General features: G+C 47.5%; 1 protein-coding gene across 1 annotated transcript in view; it reads left to right on the top strand.

The window, feature by feature from the left end:
- TEX26 (testis expressed 26) overlaps window positions 1-25,073 on the top strand; it is a 43,720-nt gene that overhangs the window by 3,010 nt on the left and 15,637 nt on the right. Inside the window, exons 2-5 of the mRNA XM_030199393.1 lie at window positions 2,538-2,733; window positions 9,605-9,686; window positions 19,251-19,413; window positions 21,710-21,866. Coding sequence (XP_030055253.1) covers window positions 2,538-2,733; window positions 9,605-9,686; window positions 19,251-19,413; window positions 21,710-21,866 — 598 coding nt within the window. The remainder of the gene's footprint in view (window positions 1-2,537; window positions 2,734-9,604; window positions 9,687-19,250; window positions 19,414-21,709; window positions 21,867-25,073) is intronic.

Below are 25,073 nucleotides of genomic sequence, written 5' to 3' on the forward strand. Positions count from 1 at the left end.
ATTGAAGCTTGTGATATGTTTTAAGCTGGAAGAAGGAAAGTGTTTTAAGCTAGAAGAAGTGTGCCCCAGGGAGCTGGAATAAAGAGCTGATTGGTGAATATGCTGTGTTGGACTTGAGTAATTTGCATCTAATCTGCATATTCCCTGGAGCTGACCCTGAGTGAAAAAGGGGCCTAGGATCTTGAGGTTGGAGTGTTCAGGATACTGGGAAGAGACTGGCTGGAGTCCTGCTCGGGAGCCAGTGAGGCCTGCTGGAGAGCAGGAAGAGAAGCTTCGTCTTCACAATACACGCAGATAAAACAGAGCAAGGAAATAGCGACCTAGCTAAGAACAAGAAACAAAAGAGCTATTGTCCCTTGAAGGTGTAGTGAGATATTACAATCATATCCTACTCTCCTTTTTCCTTGTTTTTCAAGACAGTTTAAACAAACAAAAAGAACACAACTCCCCTACCTCCTCCTCTCCTTCCTCCCTCTCCTCCACCGAGGCTGAACCGCACCCTATAAAGACACATCTACTTTTTGATAGCGGCAGGCTGTACCAAGCGAGTGTGACACCGGCTCCAAATGCCAGCATACAGGTGATTACGCCTTTGGGTGGGATCCATGTTCCCCCCTTATCCCATGTCGCCATCTGTAGCATGCTTGCATACCACTTTGCCAAAGGGGGGGGGGGGGAGATTCGGCCACCCAGCACTGCAAAATAATCTTTTTAGTCAGCACTAGAGCCAGGAGAGTGAATCTGCAGTGCGACTAAGTCCCTGTGACACCAGATCAGAGTCAGAGCCCATAAGCATGACTCTAGGGGAACTCCCACTATTTCCTCCAGCAAAGCCAGAATCCCTTTCCAAAACTCCTGCAGAGAAGAGCATTCTAGAAAGTGGTGCACCAATGTACCCCTGCTAACTTTGCATTTGTCACATACCTCAGAATCCCATAAACCCATAGCTTTGCCCCTACTCTTAGTGAGGTACGTGTTATGTAAGATTTTTAATTGGATTTTATGGAGTCCTACGTTTGGGGTAATTTTGGATGCGAGCAAAAAGCACCTTGACATCTCCTGTTCCGTCACCTGTACTCCCAATCTAGCGCTCCATTGCTTCACCAACTGTGTAAAAAAGGGGCCCTATTCCATGTCTTACCCATCCGGTACCACCTGGAGACTCAATTTTTATTTCAATGTTCAAAATTTTAATTTTAATTTTTTGAAAAAATCTGGTTTCATTTTTCATCAAATTTACGTTTCAACTTTTTTATTGATGACACAGCAGAATAAACACCAACATTTGGAATATACAAAGGATCAAATAATGAAACATCCAAGCACAGAACATAATAAGAACGGGCCATCATCAACATTAATTCAAAAAATATTCTTATAGACAGGATAAAGCAACAGTTATCTGCAAAGGATTCCAACGGAAACCCGTTTCGCTAAGGGCTTCATCAGGGAATCATACCATGCTGGTGCTGTACTCATACTCAAGGATCCAAAGGCAGCACCAGCATAGTATGATCCCCTGACGAAGCTCTTAGTGAAACGGGTTTCCGTTGGGATCCTTTGCAGATAAGTGCTGCTTTATCCTGCCTATAAGAATTTTTTTGAATTAAAAATTACATTATTGTGCTATTAAGAGAATTTATGTGGAAGTTTTTCTGATCAGTGATTGCATTCTACTACTACTACTACTTATCATTTCTATAGCGCTACTAGACGTACGCAGCGCTGTACACTTGAACATGAACAGACAGTCTCTGCTCGACAGAGCTTACAATCTAATTAGGACAAACAGGACGAACAAGAGATAAGGGAATATTAAAGTGAGGATGCTAAAATAAGGGTTCTGAACAAGTGAATAAGGGTTAGGAGTTAAAAGCAGCATCAAAAAGGTGGGCTTTTAGCTTAGATTTGAAGACGGCCAGAGATGGAGCTTGATGTACCGGCTCAGGAAGTCTATTCCAGGCATATAGTGCAGTAAGATAAAAGGAACGGAGTCTGGAGTTAGCAGTGAAGGAGAAGGGTGCAGATAAGAGAGATTTACCCAGTGAACGGAGTTCCCGGGGAGGAATGTAGGGAGAGACGAGAGTGGAGAGATACTGAGGAGCTGCAGAGTGAATGCACTTATAGGTCAATAAGAGGAGTTTGAACTGTATGCGGAAACGGATAGGAAGCCAGTGAAGTGACTTGAGGAGAGGGCTAATATGAGCAGCAGAATTTTGAACAGATTGAAGAGGAGAGAGATGGCTAAGTGGGATACCTGTGAGAAGCAAGTTGCAATAATCTAAGCGAGAGGTGATAAGAGTGTGGATGAGGGTTCTGGTAGTGTGCTCAGAAAGGAAAGGGCGCATTTTGGTAATATTCCATTCTACCCATGAAGCAGTCTAATTCAGTCCTAATATGTATTTTGGACGTTGTGAGTACTGCTCGGGTTCTGAGGTCTTTTCCTCCACATTATTTCTATGTGATTATCAATGATAGTTTTTCTCACAAATTTGGTTGGCTATATCTGATCTAATCTATTCCCTTCTGCTTTCTAGTTTGATGAAGATATCCTGAAGCCAGAGTTTTTGGAACAGCTGAAGTATGCTGAAGGAGCAAGCAGCAACCCGTCTGAGAAAGAGACATGCAACCGATTGATGGCCTCCCTCCAGCTCACCAGCCAGCTGAGTGGTAAAAAGGATCGGTGCAAGGACAGAGTCCTCCACAGACCTGTGACTGCCATGGCTGCACTTGGTGAGTCAATAAAAGTTTTCAATCCAATGGTATTTTTTTTGCCATGTCATTGCAGACTGACCACCCAGGACCTTGTGTCAGTGGCCCAGGGCCTTGTTGAAATTGCTCCTTTTCCCCATAGCAACTGAGCAGGGAACGGAACCCACCAACCCGATAATTTTATTTTTAGTAATTACTATTGCTTCCTTCTCACCACTTCCTACAGATGAAAGAAAGAGGAACAGACTAGAGCAGGGAAGAGAGAGGGCTGTGTGTTGCATGCAAGTCATAGAAAAACAAATCTTGCCATTTTGGCCGAAACCAGCTATTATGGGGGTGTTCTGGGGCGGAGTCAGCACTTGGCCAGTTAAGTGCCAATATTCAGCACTTAACCAGCTAAGGTAATAGCATAAATAGGACCACATTAGAGTCAGTCCTTATAATTCACCATAGCTGGTAAGTGCTGCATATTGCACTTAACTGTCTATGCTTTCACCACTCCCCTGTACCTGTAAATTCAGTGCTTCTGGACATGGTCTGACATTGAATTTCTACTACTAATCATTTCCATAGTGCTACTAGATGCTGCAGTGCTGTACACATTATATGAAGGTACTTTGTCCCTAAAGGGCTCACAATCTAAGTTTTTGTACCTGGGGCAATGGAGGCTTAAGTGACTTGCCCAAGGTGACAAGGAGTTGCAGTGGGAATTGAACTCAGGTAGCCAGGATCAAAGCCTGCTGCACTAACCATTAGGCCACTCCTCCACAGCTATGGGTTTCTGGGGTTAATGCCAGCAGGAGTCAGACACTGATCTCTGCTGGCTGAATATCAGGCCTTTTGTTTTATTATGATCCGCACAGCTGAAGAGATACTAGATGAAGAAGATAGGCAATACTTATTAATATTTACTTGGGTTTATTGTTAAGGTGGTGTTATTGAAGTTTAGGGTCTAAATGTTGTAAGGTGGAATGTGGAATTAGTTCCTTTTTTTTTCTGTATTCTTGTCTTAATAGATTTTGCCTTTCTTTCTCCCCATTGATGTGGGCTAAGTTTCATTACCTGTACATGGTAATGTAAAAGTATTTTAAATATTTTTCAATTAAAAAAGCCTCCATGCCTCTGAGGTTTTATTAGACTTCTTCCTTGGTAGGGACTGCCACTATTGCTGAAGCTGCTAGAGCTGGGGCTCAGGATGGAGGAGAGGATAAAAAGCCAGGGGTATTCTACACACTCAACTCTCTTCTGTACCTATAGATTGTTCTTAGCCCTCATACCACCCAGCACACTATGAGGGGCATAATCAAAAGGGACGCAAAGTTTTGTTGAGGACGTCCTCGCAAAAACATCCCGATGGAGGGGCGGGGAAACCCTTATTATCGAAACAAGATGGACGTCCATCTTTCGTTTTGATAATACGGTCGGGGATGCCCAAATCTTGAAATTTTGGTCTTCCTTAGAGATGGTCATCTCTAGACTTGGTGGTTTCTGATTTTCGGCGATAATGGAAACCAAGGACGCCCATCTCAGAAACAACCAAATGCAAGCCCTTTGGTCGTGGGAGGAGCCAGCGTTTGTAGTGCACTGATCCCCCTGACATGCCAGGACACCAACCAGGCACCCTAGGGGGCAGTGCAGTGGACTTCATAAAATGCTCCCAGGAACATAGCTCCCTTACCTTGTCTGCTGAGCCCCCCAACCCCCCCCCCCCCCCCCAAACCCACTACTCACAACTGTATACCACTACCATAGCCCTTACGGGTGAAGGGGACACCTAAATGTGGGTACAGTGGGTTTCTGGTGGGTTTTGGAGGGCTCGCTGTTTCCTCCACAAACGTAACAGGTAGGGAGGGGGATGGGCCTGGGTCCGCCTGCCTTAAGTGCACTGCACCCACTAAAACTGCTCCAGGTACCTGCATACTGCTGTGATGGACCTGAGTATGACATCTGAGGCTGGCAAAAAAATATTTTGAAAGATGTTTTTTGAGGGTGGGAGAGGGTTAGTGACCATTGGGGGAGTAAGAGGAGGTCATCCACGATTCTCTCCGGGGGTCATCTGGTCATTTCGGCCACCTTTTTGTGCCTTGGTCGTAAAGAAAACAGGACCAGGTAAAGTCGTCCAAGGGCTCGTCAGGGAAGCCCTTTTTTTCCCATTATGGGTCGAGGACGTCCATGTGTTAGGCACGCCCAAGTCCCGCCTTCGCTACGCCTCCGATACGCCCCCTTGAACTTTGGCCATCCCTGCGACGGAAAGCAGTTGGGGACGTCCAAAATCAGCATACCATTATACCGATTTGGACGATCCTGGGAGAAGGACGCCCATCTTCCAATTTGTGTCGAAAGATGGGCATCCTTCTCTTTCAAAAATGAGCCTGTAAGGCACTCATTTTCAAAGCAGATGTCTGCCATCTGCCAAAAACATCCAAATCACATTTTTTGAAAGACAGAATTTGGATGTCCTACACTGCAGTTTTTCTAAATAGCAAGGGGGCTTGCTATGGGCGTGTTTAGGGTGGGACTAGAGAGGGCACAAATTTAGGACGTTCATCAATGATAATCAAACAGAAAGAAACGTCCAAGTAAAAAAAGAAAGACGTCCTAAGGTAGACCTATTTCAGCCACATCCAGGGTATGAAAAGGTGCCCTGATTGAGTGAGTAGTTGACCACTGGAGAGATTAAGGCATGACCCCCTCCTTAATCCCCCAGTGGTTACTGTCCCCCTCTTTCATCCTTGAAAGTGACACCAAAAAGGGAAGCTAGGCTCCCTGAATCATTAGCTATTATGGATATTATAAACATAGCAGCAAGCAGATCTGAAGGGTAACCTAGTGGTTAGTACAGTGGACTGTAAACCAGGGGACCTAGGTTGAAATCACACCAGCTCTTTATTTTTTTTAACCTTTAAATTGTGAGCCCTACAGAAACAGATATAGCTATTGTAGCTACTGTAGCTAAATATTAAAGACACCTGCAAGCCTGAGGGCTATTGAGGTGGTGCCGTCATCTACTATGTTACCATTGGGCTCATTTTCAAGAGAGATCGTCCATCTTTCGACATAAATTGGAAGATGGACGTCCTTCTCCCAGGGACATCCAAATCAGTATAACCGAAACCCGATTTTCGACGTCTCCAACTGCAGTCCGTCCAAAGTTCAAAGGGACGTGTCGGAAGCGTAGCGAAGGTGGGACTTGGGTGTGCCTAACAATTGGACATCCTTGACCCATAATCGAAAAAAACAAGGACGTCCCTGACGAACACATGGACGTTTTCACCCGGATGTGTTTTTCTTACGAATAAAGCACAAAAAGGTGCCCGAAATGACCAGATGACCACAGGAGAGAATCGGGGATGACCTCCCGTTACTTCCCCAGTGGTCACTAACCCCCTCCCACCCTCAAACATCTTTCAAAATATTTCGTGCCAGCCTCAGATGTCATACTCAGGTCCATGACAGCACATGCAGGTCCCAGGAGCAGTTTTAGTGGGTACTGCAGAGCACTTCAGACAGGCGGACGCAGGCCCATACCCCCCCTACCTGTTACATTTGTGGAGGAAACATCGAGCCCTCCAAAACCCACCAGAAACCCTCTGTACCCACAAACAGATGCCCCCCTTTACCCGTAAGGGCTATGGTAGTGGTGTACAGTAGTGGGTTTTGGGGGGCTCAGCACACAAGGTAAGGGAGCTATGTTCCTGGGAGCATTTTATGAAGTCCACTGCAGTGCCCCCTAGGATACCCAGTTGGTATCCTGGCATGTCAGGGGGACCAGTGCACTAGAAATGCTGGCTCCTCCCACATCCAAATGGCTTGCATTAGGACGTTTTTGACATGGATGTCTTTGGTTTTGAAAATTGCCAGAAGTCAGAAATGTCCATATCTAGGGACGTCCAAATTTAAGGATTTGGACGTCTCTGACGGTATTTTCGAAACGAAAGATGGACGTTGTAAACACTTCTGACACCAATTGTAAACTCTTCCCACGCCGCTTGGCTGTGCTTCGACTTTCCCAGACCTGGGCCCAACTCCACACCAGGTGGTTTACTAGGTAACTCTGGATACTTGGCAGTTCAAATAATATCAAACCAGTCAGAAATTTCCTGAATTTAATTAGGAATAGTCTCTTCCCTGGGGCTACATGCCTCCCCGGGCTTAGTACATAGCTCCAGCACTCTTATAGCTTCAACTCAGCAACAAAAAGGAAAACAAAAAAACAAGCTCTTTTCCAACAGGTATTAACCCAGCCCTGAGTCCCACAGACCAAATCCTTCCCTCCCCGAGTTCAACAAGTCCACTAATCCTTGGGCAAAAGTTCCAGCACTTTCCCCAGCAAAAAGGTTCCCCGAGGTCCATTCAGCAAAAAGCCCCAAAGTTTTTTCACCAAAAAGTTCCACAAAGTTCATTCAGCAAGAAGGTTCTGCTTTGCGCTTCCCACTCAAACCTAGCAAACCCTCCCCTCAGAGAAACCAGAGGAAAGGGGACCCCCTCCCATTCATACCAGCCATTAACTCCTGGTATCCTCCCCAAGGGTCATGCTTGAGCCCAAGGCCAGGTGGAAGCTACTTCTCTGGGGAACCTGCTCAGATACTTCTCTGGGCTTTTTCCACAATAAATTGAATTAACTGGTTCATCAAGGTTGCTAACAGGCCCTGAGATTGCCCCTTTTCCACACGGGCTAAAGCAGAAATATCAATGGGCTATACCTGCATCTCTTCACCAACCTCTTTAGCCTCGGTAATCACCTCCTCAGGCATCCACTCCATAGGCTCTATCTGCCTTCCCCCTATCTCCAGCTGTTCCCAATCTTTATCTTGGGCTCGCTCAAAGGCTTCCTGTTCCTCTCCCCTAGGAACCTGGGAGTTGTAGTCTGGTTCACCCTCTTTAAGGGAGTCTAGTGGCCTCCTCTGGGAGATGGGGGCATTGCAGCGCTGGTTAGCCTTCCTAGAGGATTCAGGTGATCCTTCCCGAGGATGCTGGGATTGGTAGTCCCTCCATTGTTCCCACCCACGCCTGCCTCTCCAGCGCCCCGGTCCGGAGTTCCGGCTCCTGGATCTGCCTAACCCCTCACAGATGTCACAATGTCCATCTTGATTCGAAAATATAGGTTTCCTCGCCCCTGGATTTTGCCGTTTTGCAAGGACATCCAAATCGCAACTTGGACGTCCCTTTCGAAAACGCCCCTCCATGTATGTTATACATTCAGGTACAGTAGGTTGTTTCCTGTCTCTGCAGGGCTCACCATTTAAAATAAGAGTTTCAGCGGAATATGAACCTGGGTGCCCTGGATTAAAGTCCACTGCACTGACCACTAGACTGCCCCTCTGCTCTTTTCTTTGTTGACAACGTTCAAGAATCAAGTGGTGAACATAATCATTTTCAAACCAGAAAGATATCTTTTTGTTTCGAAAATGGCTATTTCCTAGACATTTTGTAGACATTTTGGGCTCAGTGGGTTTTACCTTTGTGATCATTTTTGAAAAAAAAGTCCAAGGGAAAAATACACAAAAACAAGCTATTGGAGGGAGGGGGAGGGGTAGACTGGCACCACAGACATCCCAGCAGAACAGTGGGGCACCCTAGGGGGTGCTGCAGCGGATTTCACATAAAAGGTCCCAGGTACACATCTCACTGTTACCACCGTATATTGTATGGTAAGCCCTCCAAAACCCTACTGTACCCAACTGTACACCACTACATTAGCCTTTATGGTGTCACCTATATGTGGGTATAGTAGGTTTTTGGTGGGTTTTGGACGGCTCACACTTTTCACCACAACTGTACCAGTTAGGAATATGAGCCTGGGTCCCCTTCTGTACAGAGAACTGCACCTAGGCACCTGCTTGCTGCTCTAATAGGACTGGCCATAATATCTGATGCTGTCATAGAGGATGGTATATACTGTTTCTTTCACATCTTTGGGGGGTAGGAGGGGGTCAGTGACCACTGGGGGAGTAAAGGGGGGGTCATGCCATAATCCCATCCTTCCCGTGGTCATCTGGTCTTTTAGGGCACCTTATTGTGGCTTATTCGTGATTGAAACAGGTCTAAACTAAAATGTCTAAAATTTTAGCTCTGGATGTTTTGGCTGTCTTCCATTATGGCAGAAAAATGTCCAAGCTTTGGGGACACCCAAATCCTGCTCTCAACACGCCCCCATGTGACATACTGCATTTGAAAGGCATAGAAAAATGCCTTAAAATGTGTTTCAAAAATAGTGATTTGGACATTTCGGAAAAAAAAAGTCAATCTACTGCTTTGTGCCGTTTTTTAGACGTTTTTCTCTTTCAAAAAGTCTACAGCTACTTTTTATCAGCAATTTTTAAAGGAGATACTTTCCCTCTGAAAATTGAATCAGAAAAATGATGCATACAAACTTGCCTCTGCTCCTTGTTCAGGTGTTTTTCCTGGGTAAACTTGTGCGCATACTTTCGGAAATATGGGCATATCTGTGTACGTCTACTCTCCATCCCACTCCTAGGAATATCTGCCTAGTCTGTTGGTAAATGTATGGGCATATTGGGATTTTGGCCATAAATTTATCTACAGATAGGACGGGCAATTTTCAAAGACCACTTTTCTGTACATAAAGCACTGTTTTATGTACAGTAGTCTTTGAAAAGGTGACTGATTAAAAATACATGCAGTTGACAGCTGAACATATTAACATTCCAGATAAAGCCTTGGAACTAAACTATTCTATCATACAGAAAGGGTAGTGGATTCATGACAGCCTCTCAGTGAAGAAGGTGAAGGCAAAACAGCAATGAAAGCCAGAGATTAATTGGCTTTTCTATGGCATTGCACCAGGAATGAGATTGGCAGAGTAGATGAGCCTTGCAGTCCTTGTATGCTATTATGTTCTCTGTTTCTATAATTTTCTGTTCCATTTTAGGTGGAGAAAGTAACTGGGATCTTTATGAAACCACAATGCAACGTGCTTACCCAGCAAAAACATGTACAACTTCAGCAGTGCGGTAAGATTATGTCATAGAATAATGGAAGTTAAAATATTTTAGGTAGGAGCAATATTATGTTATTAGGCTTCTGATTTTAGGTTTAACTGATAAACGGCAATAAAACATCCTAATGTAAAAACATTAAAATAGGTATTTATTGGATTAAAAAAAAAACAGAAAAACACCACTTCCTCTGGTTTATCATGTATTCTGTACTGTAGTGGTTCCCAAACCAGTTCCGGGAGACACCCAATCATTCAGGTTTTCAGGATATCCACAATGCATAGTCATGTGGATGGAGTGACCTAATGGTTAGTACAGTGGGTTGTGGACCTGCAGAACCAAGTTCAATTCCCTCTGCAGCTCTATGTGACCCTTTGTAAGTCACTTAGCCCTCCATTACCCCAAGTACAATATATAACTTATGGACCAATGATCAGAAGCAAACAGAGGCTATTAGCACCACACTAGCACCAGCATTTGCTACAGCACCATGATCAGAGCCCCCGAGCATGTGAAACAATGCGCTCATGGGCTCTGACCGCAAGTATAATGCACATGCATGCTAAACATATTCCTCCCCAATGATCAGCATGGAGCACACCAAACATTGGCATGCTGTCTGAGGTAAACCCTGTTTAGGGTTTGCAGACCATTGGGGAGGAATGGCGAACCCCATCCAGCATGCAGTTGGATGCTAGCAGGAGCCCCCTCAGAAACCTCAAGCCCCCACCCCAAGCCAGCGACATGGGGTCTGGAGGTCCAGTCCCCCCGATTCCACCCCCCCCCCCCGACACAAGTTCAATGGGGGGCTGGAGTTCAGGTGGATCGCCAGCCCCCCTAACCCAATTTCACCCCCCAGAAAGAGCCCTGGTGGCCCAGGGGGCCGTAAAGAAAGCCCCCCCAACTTGGTGGTCTAGCAGCCCCTTTTCCCACCCCCCTTACCTGAAGTGTTGGAGGAGGGAGTAGTATACTTCCTCTTCTTCCAGCACCGCCTTGAAAATGGCATGCGCTGTCATGGACTTCAGTATGACATCTGAGGCTGGCACGAAATATTTTGAAAGATGTTCCACAAAGTTCATTCAGCAAGAAGGTTCTGCTTCGCGCTTCCCACTCAAACCCAGCAAACCCTCCCCTCAGAGCAACCGGAGGAAAGGGGACCCCCTCCCATTTATACCAGCTATTAACTCCTGGTATCCTCCCCAAGGGTCACGCTTGAGCCCCGGACCAGGTGGAAGCTACTTCTCTGGGGAACCCGCTCAGATACTTCTCTGGTTCATCAAGGTTGCTAACAGGCCCTGAGATTGCCCCTTTTCCATATGGGTTAAAGCAGAAATATCCATGGGCTATACCTGCATCCCTTCACCATCCTCTTTAGCCTCTAATCACCTCCTCAGGCATCCACTCCATAGGCTCTATCTGTCTCCCCTCTCTCTCCAGCTGCTCCTAATCTTTATCTTGAACTCGCTCAAAGGCTTCCTGTTCCTCTCTCCTAGGAACCTGGGAGTTGTAGTCCGGTTCACCCTCTTTAAGGGAGTCTAGTGGCCTCCTCTGGGAGTTGGGGGCATTGCAGCGCTGGTTAGCCTTCCTAGAGGATTCAGGTGATCCTTCCCGAGGATGCTGGGATTGGTAGTCCCTCCATTGTTCCCACCCACGCCTGCCTCTCCAGCGCCCCGGTCGAGTTCCAGCTCCTGGATCTGCCTAACCCCTCACAGATGTCACAATGTCCATCTTGTTTTGAAAATATGGGTTTCCTCGCCCCTGGATTTTGACGTTTTGCAAGGACATCCAAATCGCAACTTGGACGTCCCTTTCGAAAACGCCCCTCATTGTATGTTACACATACAGGTACAGTAGGTGGTTTCCTGTCTCTGCAGGGCTCACCATTTAAAATAAGAGTTTCAGTGGAATATGAACCTGGGTGCCCTGGATTAAAGTCCACTGCACTGACCACTAGACTGCCCCTCTGCTCTTTTCTTTGTTGACAACGTTCAAGAATCAAGTGGTGAACATGGTCATTTTCAAACCAGAAAAATATCTTTTTGTTTCGAAAATGGCTATTTCCTAGACATTTTGTAGACATTTTGGGCTCAGTGGGTTTTACTTTTGTGACCTTTTTCGAAAAAAAGTCCAAGGGAAAAATGCACCAAAAACAAGCTATTGAAACATTGGGGGGAGGGGTAGACTGGCACCACAGACATCCCAGCAGAACATTGGGGCACCCTAGGGGGTGCTGCAGCGGATTTCACATAAAAGGTCCCAGGTACACATCTCACTGTTACCACCGTATATTGTATGGTAACCCACCAAAAACCTACTGTACCCAACCATACACCACTACATTAGCCTTTATGGTGTCACCTATATGTGGGTATAGTAGGTTTTTGGTGGGTTTTGGACGGCTCACACTTTTCACCACAACATTCTGTTTTTCATTACAACACTCTGTAAGCCACATTGAGCCTGCAAAAATGTGGGATAATGTGGGGTACAAATGCAATAAATAAATAAATAAATAAACTGTACCAGTTAGGAATATGCGCCTGGGTCCCCTTCTGTACAGAGAACTGCACCTAGGCACCTGCTTGCTGCTCTAATAGGACTGGCCATAATATCTGATGCTGTCATAGAGGATGGTATATACTGTTTCTTTCACATCTTTGGGGGGTAGGAGGGGGTCAGTGACCACTGGGGGAGTAAAGGGGGGGTCATGCCATAATCCCATCCTTCCCGTGGTCATCTGGTCTTTTAGGGCACCTTATTGTGGCTTATTCGTGATTGAAACAGGTCTAAACCAAAATGTCTAAAATTTTAGCTCTGGATGTTTTGGTTGTCTTCCATTATGGCAGAAAAATGTCCAAGCTTTGGGGACACCCAAATCCTGCTCTCAACATGCCCCCTTGTGACATGCTGTATTTGAAAGGCATAGAAAAATGCCTTAAAATGTGTTTCAAAAATAACTTTTAAAGGAGATACTTTCCCTCTGAAAATTGAATCAGAAAAATGATGCATACAAACTTGCCTCTGCTTCTTGTACAGGTGTTTTTCCTGGGTAAACTTGTGCGCATACTTTCGGAAATATGGGCATATCTGTGTAAGTCTACTCCCCATCCCAATCCCACTCCTAGGAATATCTGCTATCACTGCTATTCTATAATGGTCGCTCATCTTGGAGTGCCCATTATAGCACTGAGTGCCATTTACTGAATCTAGACCTAAATGGGCAACTGAGAGGGGTCATATATATGGGTGGAGCATAGGCTTCCCATGGGCTTGGCCCCAAATTACCCATGCAACTTGTAACATACTATAAGGTATGCAGGTTGTATGGCGCACTTAGGTGCCTTCACTTACACCTGCCATTGACATGTTGTAAGTAGTCACGCCTAGCTTTTGACACATGCAAGACACTGTATGCCAGTACTGTATAATGGCTTAGGCATGCTAGAAAGCTAAACGTGGATTCCATATCATCAAGCTGATCAATCCATAGACTGGTGGGTTGTGTCCATCTACCAGCAGGTGGAGATAGAGAGCAAACTTTTGCCTCCCTATATGTGGTCATGTGCTGCCGGAAACTCCTGTATGTTCTCTATCTCAGCAGGTGGTGGTCACACACAGCAGCAGCTCTGGCTAGGCCTCCAAGCCTAATCCTTAGGTTTTGTTGAGGCCTGGGGTTGAGGGCTCTTTTGAGCAAGTGCAAACCTGGTGGTGCCAGGTCCCTCCTTTTCTCCCCCCTCCCGCTGGCTCCGTTTAAAAAAAAAAAATATATATATATATTTTTAAACGTCTTTAAAGGCGTTTAATTCGACGTTTCTTTAAACGTTCATTGCAGCTACTCACTGGGACACCAGTTCGTTACAGCTCGGAGCGGCAAGCAGGTAATTTTACCTTTTTATAGCGGGCAGGGGGTTCCCCGATTCTTCTCCTCGTGGCAATGGCGTCGGAGGGCGAGGGCGCAAAGGGTCGCTCCCCGGATCGCTGGAGCGCTTCTAGAGGGGATGCGGGGGTTTTACAACCTGATTCGCCCTTGATGGGTGATAGTTTAGTGACCGATGAATGTCCCGGTCGTTCCTCCGGCGTGGCGGTTTTTTTCCCGCCATAAACGCCCATCCCCCGCTCCTCGCCTCCGCCATCTTGGCCGGCCACGCGGCTCGGACGGCTTCTTCGGGGCCGCCCTTGAGGTTGGAGACATTAATGCCATGAACGCCCTTAATTTGGGCGACGGCACAAAAGCGGCTAAAGTTAAGCGCCGTTCTTCCCGCGCGGCTCCTTCACGGAGTTTCGCGCCGGACGCCATTTTGGATGCGCAGCATGTCTCTCCCCCGCTATTGCGAGCGCCGGTTGAGAGTGCGTCTAGGGCTGTTGCCCAGGCTGCGGAAGTGCACAGTCTGGGGGGTTTCTCCCCCGAGTTTGTTTTGCTGCTGCATCAGGCTTTCCTCATGCAAAACGCTGCCCCTGCTCCCTCTTCTGATAAAGAGGTTGAGGTTCCCAGAGGTAAACGCCCTCGGGTTGATTTCCAGGCCTTGGAGGACTTTTGTCTCCTCCGATGTAGATGAGGGCAGCGTGTCTGAGGTCTCCCAACGATCCTTTGCGGATTCCTTGGAGGAGATAGATCCCCGCTCGGATGGAGCGGATGACCCCTCTGCAGCGCGGCTTTTTAGCCCAGAGGATTTGCCCAACCTGTTGTTACAGGCCATGGACACTTTGAAGATTTCCTCTCCGGAGGACGTCTCTCCCTCAGCCCCTGTTGGCTCTGCCATTATGCTGGGGACGAAGCGCCCGCCTAGAACCTTCCACGTGCATGATGCCATGCACACCTTAATTGCGGCTCAATGGGATGTCCCGGAAACGAGCCTTAAAGTGGCTAGGGCTATGTCCCGCCTCTATCCTTTGGCTGTGAGTGAACGTGAGGCCTATCTGTGGCATACCGTGGATTCTTTAATCACTGCGGTGACTAAGAAAACGGCGTTGCCGGTGGAAGGTGGCACGGCCCTAAAGGACGCCCGAGACAGAAGATTGGAGGCGGCCTTAAGGTCGTCCTTGGAGGCAGCTGCTTTAAGTTTGCAGGCCTCAGTTTGCGGCTCCTATGTGGCCAGGGCGTGCCGGACTATGGTGCAGCGGGCTTCCCCCTCGGATCATTCCTTGAGGGCTGATTGGCCGGCCCTGGAATCGGGCTTAGCCTATTTGGCAGACTTGCTGTATGATGTCTGGAGAGCCTCAGCTAAAGGCATGGCTCAGACAGTCTCTGCGCGGCGGTGGCTTTGGCTGAAACATTGGTCTGCTGACCACGCCTCTAAATCCCGCCTGGCTAGATTGCCTTTTAAAGGCAAGCTGCTCTTTGGGGTCGAGCTGGACAAAATCGTGACCGATCTCGGCACGTCTAAGGGCAAGAAATTACCAGAGGTCAGGGCTCGGGTTAGTACTCGTCCCGATACCTCCATACCGCCCGGGCAAGTCGGGTTCCTCTGCCCCCTCTTCCTTCAAGAGGAATTTCTCCCCCAAGCAGCATTCCTTTCGCAGAGACCGCCGTCCCGGAGGTGCTCCCTCCGGTCCTCCCCCAGGGTCTCGTACCCAATGACGGGGCCTTGGTCCATGCCCCAGTGCAGATTGGAGGACGGCTGTCCTCGTTTCTGGGCGAGTGGACCACTATAACTTCAGACGCGTGGGTGCTGGAAGTCATCAGAGACGGCTACAAGCTAGAGTTCTGCCAACCCTTAAGAGACGGGTTTGTACTCTCTCCCTGCAAGTCTCCGGTCAAGCTGTGGTAGTGCAGCAGACCTTGGACAACCTGATCCGCCTGGGTGCGGTCGTTCCGGTGCCAAAAAATCAAATTGGCAAGGGACGTTACTCCATTTACTTTGTGGTTCCAAAGAAAGGAGGTTCTGTCCGGCCTATCCTCGACCTCAAAGGGGTCAATCGGGCCTGGAAAGTGAGGCACTTTCGCATGGAGACTCTCCGCTCTGTTATAGCGGCAGTGAAGGCAGGAGAGTTCTTGGCTTCCTTGGACATCAAGGAAGCGTACCTGCATATTCCCATCTGGCCTCCTCTCCAACGCTTTCTGCGTTTTACAGTCCTGAGACGACACTTCCAGTTCAGAGCCCTCCCTTTCGGGTTGGCTACTGCTCCGCGGACCTTTTCCAAAGTAATGGGGGTCATAGCGGCCTTCCTGCTAAAGGAAGGAGTACAAGTCCATCCTTATCTGGACGACTGGTTGATCCGAGCCCCCTCTTATGCAGAGTGCGGCAAAGCTATGGACCGGGTAGTTGCTCTTTTGAGCTCCCTGGGATGGATCATCAACTGGAAGAAGAGCCAGCTGCGCCCGACTCAGTCCCTGGTGTATCTGGGAGTTCGATTCGACACCCAAGTGGGCAGAGTGTTCCTGCCAGACAATCGGATTGTCAAGCTTCAGGCTCAGGTGGACTAGTTCCTAGTAGCCTCTCCTATTCGGGCTTGGGACTACGTGCAGCTGTTGGGCTCTATGACGGCCACGATGGAAGTAGTGCCCTGGGCCAGGGCTCATATGAGACCACTACAGCTATCTCTGCTGCTGCGCTGGACTCCGATGTCGGAGGATTATGCTGTGCGCCTTCCCGTGGACCCAGCAGTGCGCAAGGCGCTGAGCTGGTGGACGCAGACAGACAAGTTGTCTGCAGGATTGCCTCTGGTGACCCCGGAGTGGATTGTCGTCACGACAGACGCCTCTTTGATGGGCTGGGGAGCCCACTGCTTGGGAAGGACAGCGCAGGGGCTCTAGTCTCCTGCAGAGGCAAGTGGTCTATCAACCTCCTGGAACTCAGAGCCATTCGCTTGGTGTTATTGGAGTTCATCCCGGTACTCGTGTTGAAGCCTGTACGGGTCCTGTCGGACAATGCCACGGCTGTGGCCTATATCAACCGCCAGGGAGGTACCAGAGCGCCCCTCTAGCCAAGGAGGCTATGAGTCTTTGCCAGTGGGCGGAAGCGAACCTGGAGCAGCTTTCAGCGGCCCACATTGCCGGAGTCATGAATGTCAAGGCGGACTTTCTCAGTCGCCATACCTTGGAGCCCGGAGAGTGGCAACTATCTGCTCAGGCGTTCTTGGACATCACGAAGCGCTGGGGCCAGCCGAGCCTAGATCTGATGGCGTCATCGGCCAATGGCCAAGTGCCGCGCTTTTTCAGCAGAGGACGGGACCCTCGATCCCTGGGAGTAGATGCTCTTCTCCAACAGTGGCCGACACAAGAGCTCCTCTGTGTTCCCGCCCTGGCCCATGTTGGGCAGGGTGCTAGACCGGGTGGCAAAGCATCCCGGCAGGGTAATCCTGGTGGGTCCGGATTGGCCCAGACGTCCCTGGTATGCGGACTTGTTCAGGCTCTCAGTCGACGATCCTCTGCGGCTGTCAGTGGAGCAGGGCCTGTTACATCAGGGTCCCGTGGTGATGGAGGATCCCTCTCCCTTTGGTCTTACGGCCTGGCTATTGAGCGGCAGCGTCTGAGGAAGAAGGGCTTCTCAGACAAGGTCATCGCCACTATGCTGAGAGCGAGGAAGCGCTCTACTTCTACTGCTTACGCCAGGGTTTGGCGTATCTTTGCAGCATGGTGTGAAGCGGGCTCACTTTCTCCCTTCACTGCTCCAATTTCTTCAGTGTTGGCGTTCCTGCAAGAAGGTCTGGAGAAAGGCCTGTCGCTCAGTTCCCTTAAAGTCCAGGTAGCGGCTCTGGCTTGCTTCAGGGGCCGCCTGAAGGGTGCTTCCCTGGCTTCGCAGCCAGATGTGGTGCGCTTTCTCAAGGGAGTTAATCACCTGCGCCCTCCTCTGCACTCAGTGGTGCCTGCGTGGAATCTCAACCTGGTGCTAAGAGCATTGCAGAAGCCGCCTTTGGAACCCTTGTCGAGGGTATCTCTGAAAGACCTGACGTTGAAAGCAGTCTTTTTGGTGGCTATCACTTCAGACAGAAGAGTTTCCGAGCTCCAGGCGCTCTCATGTCGAGAGCCTTTTCTGCAGTGCACTGAGGCAGGAGTGACTATTCGCACAGTGCCTTCCTTCCTGCCCAAGATTGGTTCTCGCTTCCATGTGAATCAGCAGCTCTGTCTCCCTTCCTTTCGTAGGGAGGACTACCCAGAGGAGTACTCCGCTCTTGAATATCTGGATGTGAGACGAGTCATCATCAGATACTTGGAAGTGACCAATGATTTCCGGAAATCGGATCATCTGTTTGTCCTGTTTGCAGGTCCTCGTAAGGGTCTGCAGGCTGCTAAGCCTACAGTGGCAAGATGGGTCCAGGAAGCCATTGCAGCGGCTTATGTGGCCGCGGGGAAGGTGCCGCCTATCCAGCTGAAGGCTCACTCCACGAGAGCTCAGGCGGCCTCGATGGCAGAGGCCGGATCCGTCTCCTTGGAAGAGATATGCAAGGCGGCAACGTGGGCTTCGGCTCATACATTCTCCAAGCATTACCGTTTGACTGTGGCTGCACGGGCGGAGGCCCGGTTTGGAGCTTCAGTGTTGAGGTCAGGGATTTCTATGTCCCGCCCTGGGTGAGTACTGCTTCGGTACATCCCACCAGTCTATGGATTGATCAGCTTGATGATATGGAAGGTAAAATTATGTATAATCATACCTGATAATTTTCTTTCCATTAATCATAGCTGATCAATCCATAGCCCCTCCCAGATATCTGTACTGTTTATATTCTGGTTGAATTTTAGGTTCAAGTTTAGCCTTCAGTTACTTCAGGAGGACTTCGTGTTCAAGTTCTTCTTTCACTTGGATTCTTCAAGAGTTGAGACGACTTTGTGTTACAGTGAGCTGCTGCATTCCTCTCCCCTCCGTTTTACGGGGCTGGATTGAGACATAAATTCTGCCGGCACTCCCTCCCGCTTCGTGCGGCTGTAGGGCAGCTTTGTACCCCTCCCGCTTCGGCGGTGTTAGGGTCAGTCAGCTCCTCCCGCGGTTGCGGTTGCAGGATAAGCCAGATCCCCCCGCATCGGCGGGCGTGGTGTCCCTCCCCCGCTCCGCGGGGATGAGCTGGACGGATTCCCCTCCCCCACTTGTGTGGGGATGAGCTGGGTTAATTCCCCTCCCCCGTTTCGGCGGTGGTGAGCTGGGCAGAGTGTCCCTTCGTGGGTGTAATTCTCTAAGTGCTGAGTCCTGCGGATGGAGCTTTGATATCGACATACTGAGGAGTTTCCGGCAGCACATGACCACATATAGGGAGGCAAAAGTTTGCTCTCTATCTCCACCTGCTGGTAGATGGACACAACCCACCAGTCTATGGATTGATCAGCTATGATTAATGGAAAGAAAATTATCAGGTATGATTATACATAATTTTACCTTTTTGTGGCACCAAACTTATGGTGCCAGTTTATAGAATTGCCCCTGTGAAACCTTGTACCCCCAGAATTTATACTGCAGCAGGAGTCCTGTACCATTCCACACCCTGCTGAGTTGTTATTTTTTCCTCTTTGTATCATTTTCTTAGGTATTACAGGGTCTTGCATAAGAACTAATCTCTTAACATTTAAAACTGGGGCTCACAGAAGTTTATGTTAAGATTGCCTGTTATTCACATGTCTGAATGCAGTTTGCAATGTATTCCTTATAGACCAAAATCATCCAGAGGATTTAGAAACCTATATGAAATTAGTGGCCCAATTGGTTACACTACATACAGTGATGAATTTTGTTGGAAACCTTACTCCAAAGCACAGCCCATAAGGAGCGGTTCTTCATCGGGAATAAGAAGCAACAATCCACATCCAAGTAACGTAAGGAATTTAAGAGTTATGTTAGCTTGGAGTAAAACAAGGGTGTCTCAGGACCACATTGTTCTCAACACAGTTTTTGTGGAGATGACTGAGTAATTGCTTTTACAAACTGTAGCCTAATGGATAGTGCAGTGGGCTGAGAACCTGGGAAACTGGGTTCAGTTCCCACTGCAGCTCCTTGTGACCCTGGGTAAGTCAATGAACCCTCCATTGCCCCAGGTACAAAACTGAGATTGTGAGCCCACTAGGGACAGAGAAATTACCTGCAAATAACATGTGTAAACTACTTTGGTTGTACCATAGATAGGTGGTATATCAAATCCACGGCCCTTTGCAAATTGACTTCAGTCTCCCCAATATTGAACCTGCGGCAGTCTGCAAATTTAAAGGCGCTGATTGCCGCAGGCTGAATCTTACCCAGATATTCAGTGCCAGGCCTAATCGGGACACAGACATTGAATATCCGGGTCATAGGTGGCTGCTGGAATTTACCCAGGTTCCAGCTAATATTCCCCCCACTCCCGGCAGTCTCCGATCCCAACCCCATGCCCTAGACGCATCTTCATGAACCCGCCACACCCCCTGACACAATCAAATTAGATCCCAATCTCCCCATCAATACCTCATTCTATCCCCAACAACCCAGCCTCCCAACTCACCAAACTTGTCCCCACCATGAAAACTACACCCGATTCCCTCCAGAACTCAATAATGTTGCTTAGTGGTCCCTGGAGGTTGCGGTGCAGCAACAGCACATCTTCAGGATTTCAGTATTATTGTTGATGCAATTACAAGTTCCATATCCTGTACAGACTCCAGTTTCCTCCAGGCTCTGGAACCACTGTGTGATGCACAAAGGCAGCAGATACAGCGGAATTAGAAAAGGTTCAAAAAAGAGTGACCAAAATGATTAAGGGGATGGAACTCCTGTCATATGAGGAAAGGCTTAAGAGGTTAGGGCTCTTCAGCTTGAAGAAGAGACAGCTAAGGGAGGATCTGATAGAGGTCTACAAAATTCTGAGCGGAGTAGAATGAGTAAACGTAAATCGTTTATTCTTTCAAAAATTACAATGACTAGGGGACACTCCATGCAAGTTATAAGGTAATACTTTTAAAACAAATGGGAGAAAATATATCTTCCTCAATTTGGACTTATTGCTGGAGGATGAGGTAACAGCAGTTAGTGTATCTGGGTTTTAAAAAGGTTTGGACAAGTTCCTGGAGGAGCAGTCCATAATCTATTAAGATAGACATGGGGAAAGCCATTACTTATCCTTGGGATCAGTAACATGGAATCTTGCTACTCTTTGGGATTCTGCCAGGTACTTGTGACTTCATGCATGTGCGAGAAGTCCCAGCATGCTGCTCAGAGCCAGAAACATGTAGCGTGGAGTGGTGGCAGTCCATTTATTGGCTGGTGGGACTCGGCATCCCTGCCAGTAAAGGTATGCCTAGTGTGCTCGCACAAGGGGGAACAGAGAGGCATGTGTCGCTCCTCCCCCAGTCCACCCCTGGCCCCCCAAATTGCAGGGCTGGTTATTCTCAGAGAGAGAGCCCATTGTTAAAAATTTACCAGCACACCCCTGCTTGTATTCCTTTGTTGCTTTGTGTTTTCTGTTTATTTTATTCATTCTCCAGAGAATGCAGACAGTGCGTGCTTTGCATTCTGCAGACAGAGGCTTCTTGTTGTTCCGTCTTTTTGAGTAGTCAGGTTAGATGAGTATCGATCTTTCCTTTTTATGGTAACTGGCCAAGCCTGTAGAATGCTCTGCCGGATCATTTGCGAGTTAGTACATACTTGCTTACATTCAGGAAGCAAGTTTTTCCATAAAACTTATGCATAAGTTGGAAAACAGAAAGAGTATATATGATGTTTGGTGGTTATTTGTTTTATTTTAAGATTGTATTATTTCTGTTTTGATGTGATTATTTATGTTATGGTTGTTCACCGCTTAGAATTGTAGATGGATGGGATATAAGAATGTTAAATAAAGGAACTAAGACTAAAATAAACATTAGCAAAGTTACAAATTGCTCCTTAGGTTTGTGGCAGGTAGGCAGCATATACAATCTATAAAACAGCTAAGTTATCCAGTTTCAGGAGTGAGAGATTCTAGGTCAGCCTGATGCATTATAGGACCTGAAGCACTGATTTTATTGAGAATCAGGAACTACCACACTGCTTTGGATTATAAATTCAAAACTGGTCAAAAAGTCTGCCTTTTGGAATTGGATAAGCTGGCAGATCTGTAGAGTGCGGTATTTTGTAATACAGAATCTCTTTTTGTGGTTCCAGTTTTTCAGAACATGGAAAATGCCTCGCTCTCAAAACACAGAGGATTTGGATAGCTATGTACCCTGGAGAAAGACACCTTCAATAGAAGAGGCCCGAAATGCCATCAAAGCACAGTTCTCCTCTATTTACCAGTCAGATTATCTAGGAATACCCCAAGGTAAGGTTTATTTATTTACTATGGAGTAGATATTCAAAGCGATTTAAACAGCCAGGAGAGGTTCCTGGCTGTGTAAATCGCTTGTCTGGAGTTAGCCAGGGATATTCAGTGGTTCTTAACCAGACAGTGTCATAAAATATCCCCTCTAACTGCCCATGCTAAAACCAGCTAGTTTGTGGGCGATCTGAGGGGTGGAGTTAGGGTGGTGTGCAAACCTAGCCAGTTAGCAGAGATTTTCAGTCTGCTCACCAGCTGAGCAACCACATAAAATTAGGTCAGAAAAAAGACTGCCTAACTGTATGCGACGTGTCAACCAGACACTGGTCTGAATATTGGCCTGTGACTAACTTCTGGGTCATGACATGAAATGTTGCCTTCTTTCTTTACAAATCCCATCCTAAGGAACATCCTGAACCACCCCTTCTGATGTACAGCAAGACCCCCCCCCCCCTTTCTGCTGCCCACTCCCCCTTTCCACCCCACCAGGGGCAAAGCAAGAACCCCTTCTCCACTGGATCCCCCTCCCTTCTCCCTCCCCTCCAATGGTTGCTGGCTTATTTGTGCATTTCCCTGGTGGTTCAGTGGCGAAATGGCAGGAGCGATGTTCTGCTACTGTTGTCTGAATCAGGCCTGATTTTAAAAACTGCCTTTTTTAAGAACCTAGGTGAGTTTGGGCTTTTTTTTTGTTTGTTTTTGCTGACGAGGACTGAACTGCACCAGAACAAGAGGAGAGGATGGAACAATTGTAACCACTCTCCACATATTTTTTTTAAAAACAGATCCATTCTTCCTTTATGATCTACATACACTTCATGATTGTGACTACTTTGTCATCTGGATATTTTCCCTCCAGTTGGAAATTAGCGACCATTTTTTCTCACCTGAAGAATTTTATAAACTCTAGTTCTGATACAATTATAAGCCAGTTTCCAAATTACCTTTTCTTTCAAAAGTGACCAAAAAATCTTGGCTCATCAGTTAACCTTATACCTGGATAAAATCAATGCTATTCATCCTAATCAAGTTAGTTTTCGTGAACATTTTTGTACTAAACACTCTCTTGACTCTTACGAACTTTATCTATCTTGTTCATGATCAAGTGAAAAATGTACTACTTAGTTCCCTGAATTTAACTGTAGCCTTCAGTTAGTTAATCATTCCTTTCTATTAAGGCATCTGAAAGATTTAGGAATTGGCGGAAATGTCTTAAATTGGTTTTCATCATATCTAACTGATAGAACTTTCCTGGTATATTGGTCAGGTCTCTTTTCAAAGGCACATAGAGGGGCTTAATCGAACACGAACGCCCATCTCTATGGGCGCCTATATCCGTGGGCGCCTATTTCCATGAACGGGACAACCTGTATATTCAAAAAAAGATGGGCGCCCATCTTTTTTCCGATAATACTGGTTGTGTGGGGCAAATGCCTAGGAGTTGACCGTTTTTCAGCTGGGCGCTATCAGTTTTCAGCGATAATGGAAACCGAAGGCGCCCATCTCAACAACAAACAAATCCAAGGCATTGGGTCATGGGAGGGGCCAAGATTTGTAGTGCATGCCACATGCCAGGACACCAACTGGGCATCCAAGGGGCACTTCTACAAATGAACAAAAAACAGTAAAAGAGCTCCCAGGTGCATAGCACCCTTCCCTTGTGTGCTGAGCCCCCCAAATCCCCCCAAAACCCACTGCCCACAAGTCTACACCATTACCATAGCCCTAAGGGGTGAAGGGGGCACCTACATGTGGGTACAGTGGGTTTTGGTTTTTTTTTGAGGGTTCAGCATTAACCAGCACAAGTGTAACAGGTGGGGGGGGGGGGGAATGGGCTTGGGTCCGCCTGGCTGAAGTCCACTGCACCCACTAACTGCTCCAGGGACCTGCATACTGCTGTGATGGAGCTGGGTATGACATTTGAGACTGGCATACAGGCTGGGAAAAAAAAGTTGTTAAAGTTCTTTTTTTTTTTTTTTTTGGTGGGGGGGAGGGGGTTAGTGACCACTGGGGGAGTCAGGGGAGGTCATCCCCGATTCCCTCCGGTGGTCATCTGGTCATTTAGGGCACTTTTTTGGGACTTGTCCTTGGAAAAAAAAGGGTCCAAAAAAAGTGACCTAAATTCTCGCTAAAAACGGCTATTTTTTCCCATTATTGGCGAAAGCTGCCCATTTCTGTTTGACCGATAACCACGCCCCAGTCCCGCCTTCACCACGCCTCTGACATGCCCCCGTCAACTTTGGCCGTTTCCACGACGGAGTGCAGTTGAAGACGCCCAAAATCAGCTTTCGATTATACCGATTTGGCCGCCCACGGGAGAAAGACGCCCATCTCCCGATTTGGGTCGAAATATGGGCGTCTTTCTCTTTCAAAAATAAGGCAGGTAATATTCCCTGTGATGTTCCACAAGGGTTGGTACGTGGCCAAATTTTGTTCAATATTTACCTTGTTTCATTAGCTCTACTGCTTCAGACCTTATAAGTAAATTTTTACATATATGCAAACAATATTCTTCTTCTTTATACTTTGGACTCAGTGATACATACCACTATTTGTGATATATCTAATAAGCTAGAAACAATCACCAGTTGGTTGACATCACATGAACTAAATCTACATCCATCTAAATGTGCTAGCTTGTATTTCTCTATCTATATGTCCTCATCAAATTTGTCTACCCTCCTTAGGAGTGATTTTATTTGTCTATAGAAAAAGTACAGTATCTCTTACTGCATGCTGGATTTATGCCCTCCAATTCTTATGCAATCAACTCCAGATGCTTTTTATGGTTATTTATTTAACTGGATCCTACAGTTTTCTGAGGGCATTTTTCCAGGCGATCTCTTAAAAGTGGCGAAATCGGTATAATCGAAAGCGGCTTTTTTGACACCATCACCGCTTTACTGTCGCCACACCGGCGAAAGTTCAAGGGGGCATGTTGGTGGTGTAGCGAAGGCAGGGCATGGGTGGGCATGGGCGTAGATACCAGATGGCCGGCTTTTGCGGATAATGGGAAAAAAAGCGGCGTTAATCAGTATTTCGCCGCTTTTACTTGGTCCTTTTATTTTCACGACCAAGCCTCAAAAAGGTGCCCCAACTGACCAGATGACCACCGGAGGGAATGGGGGATGACCTCCCTGTAGTCCCCCAGTGGTCACCAACCCCCTCCCACAGTAAAAAAATAAAAACCTTTTTTGCCAGCCTGTATGCCAG

This window comes from Microcaecilia unicolor, chromosome 4, assembly GCF_901765095.1.
Source record: "Microcaecilia unicolor chromosome 4, aMicUni1.1, whole genome shotgun sequence".
Lineage (NCBI taxonomy): Eukaryota > Metazoa > Chordata > Amphibia > Gymnophiona > Siphonopidae > Microcaecilia > Microcaecilia unicolor.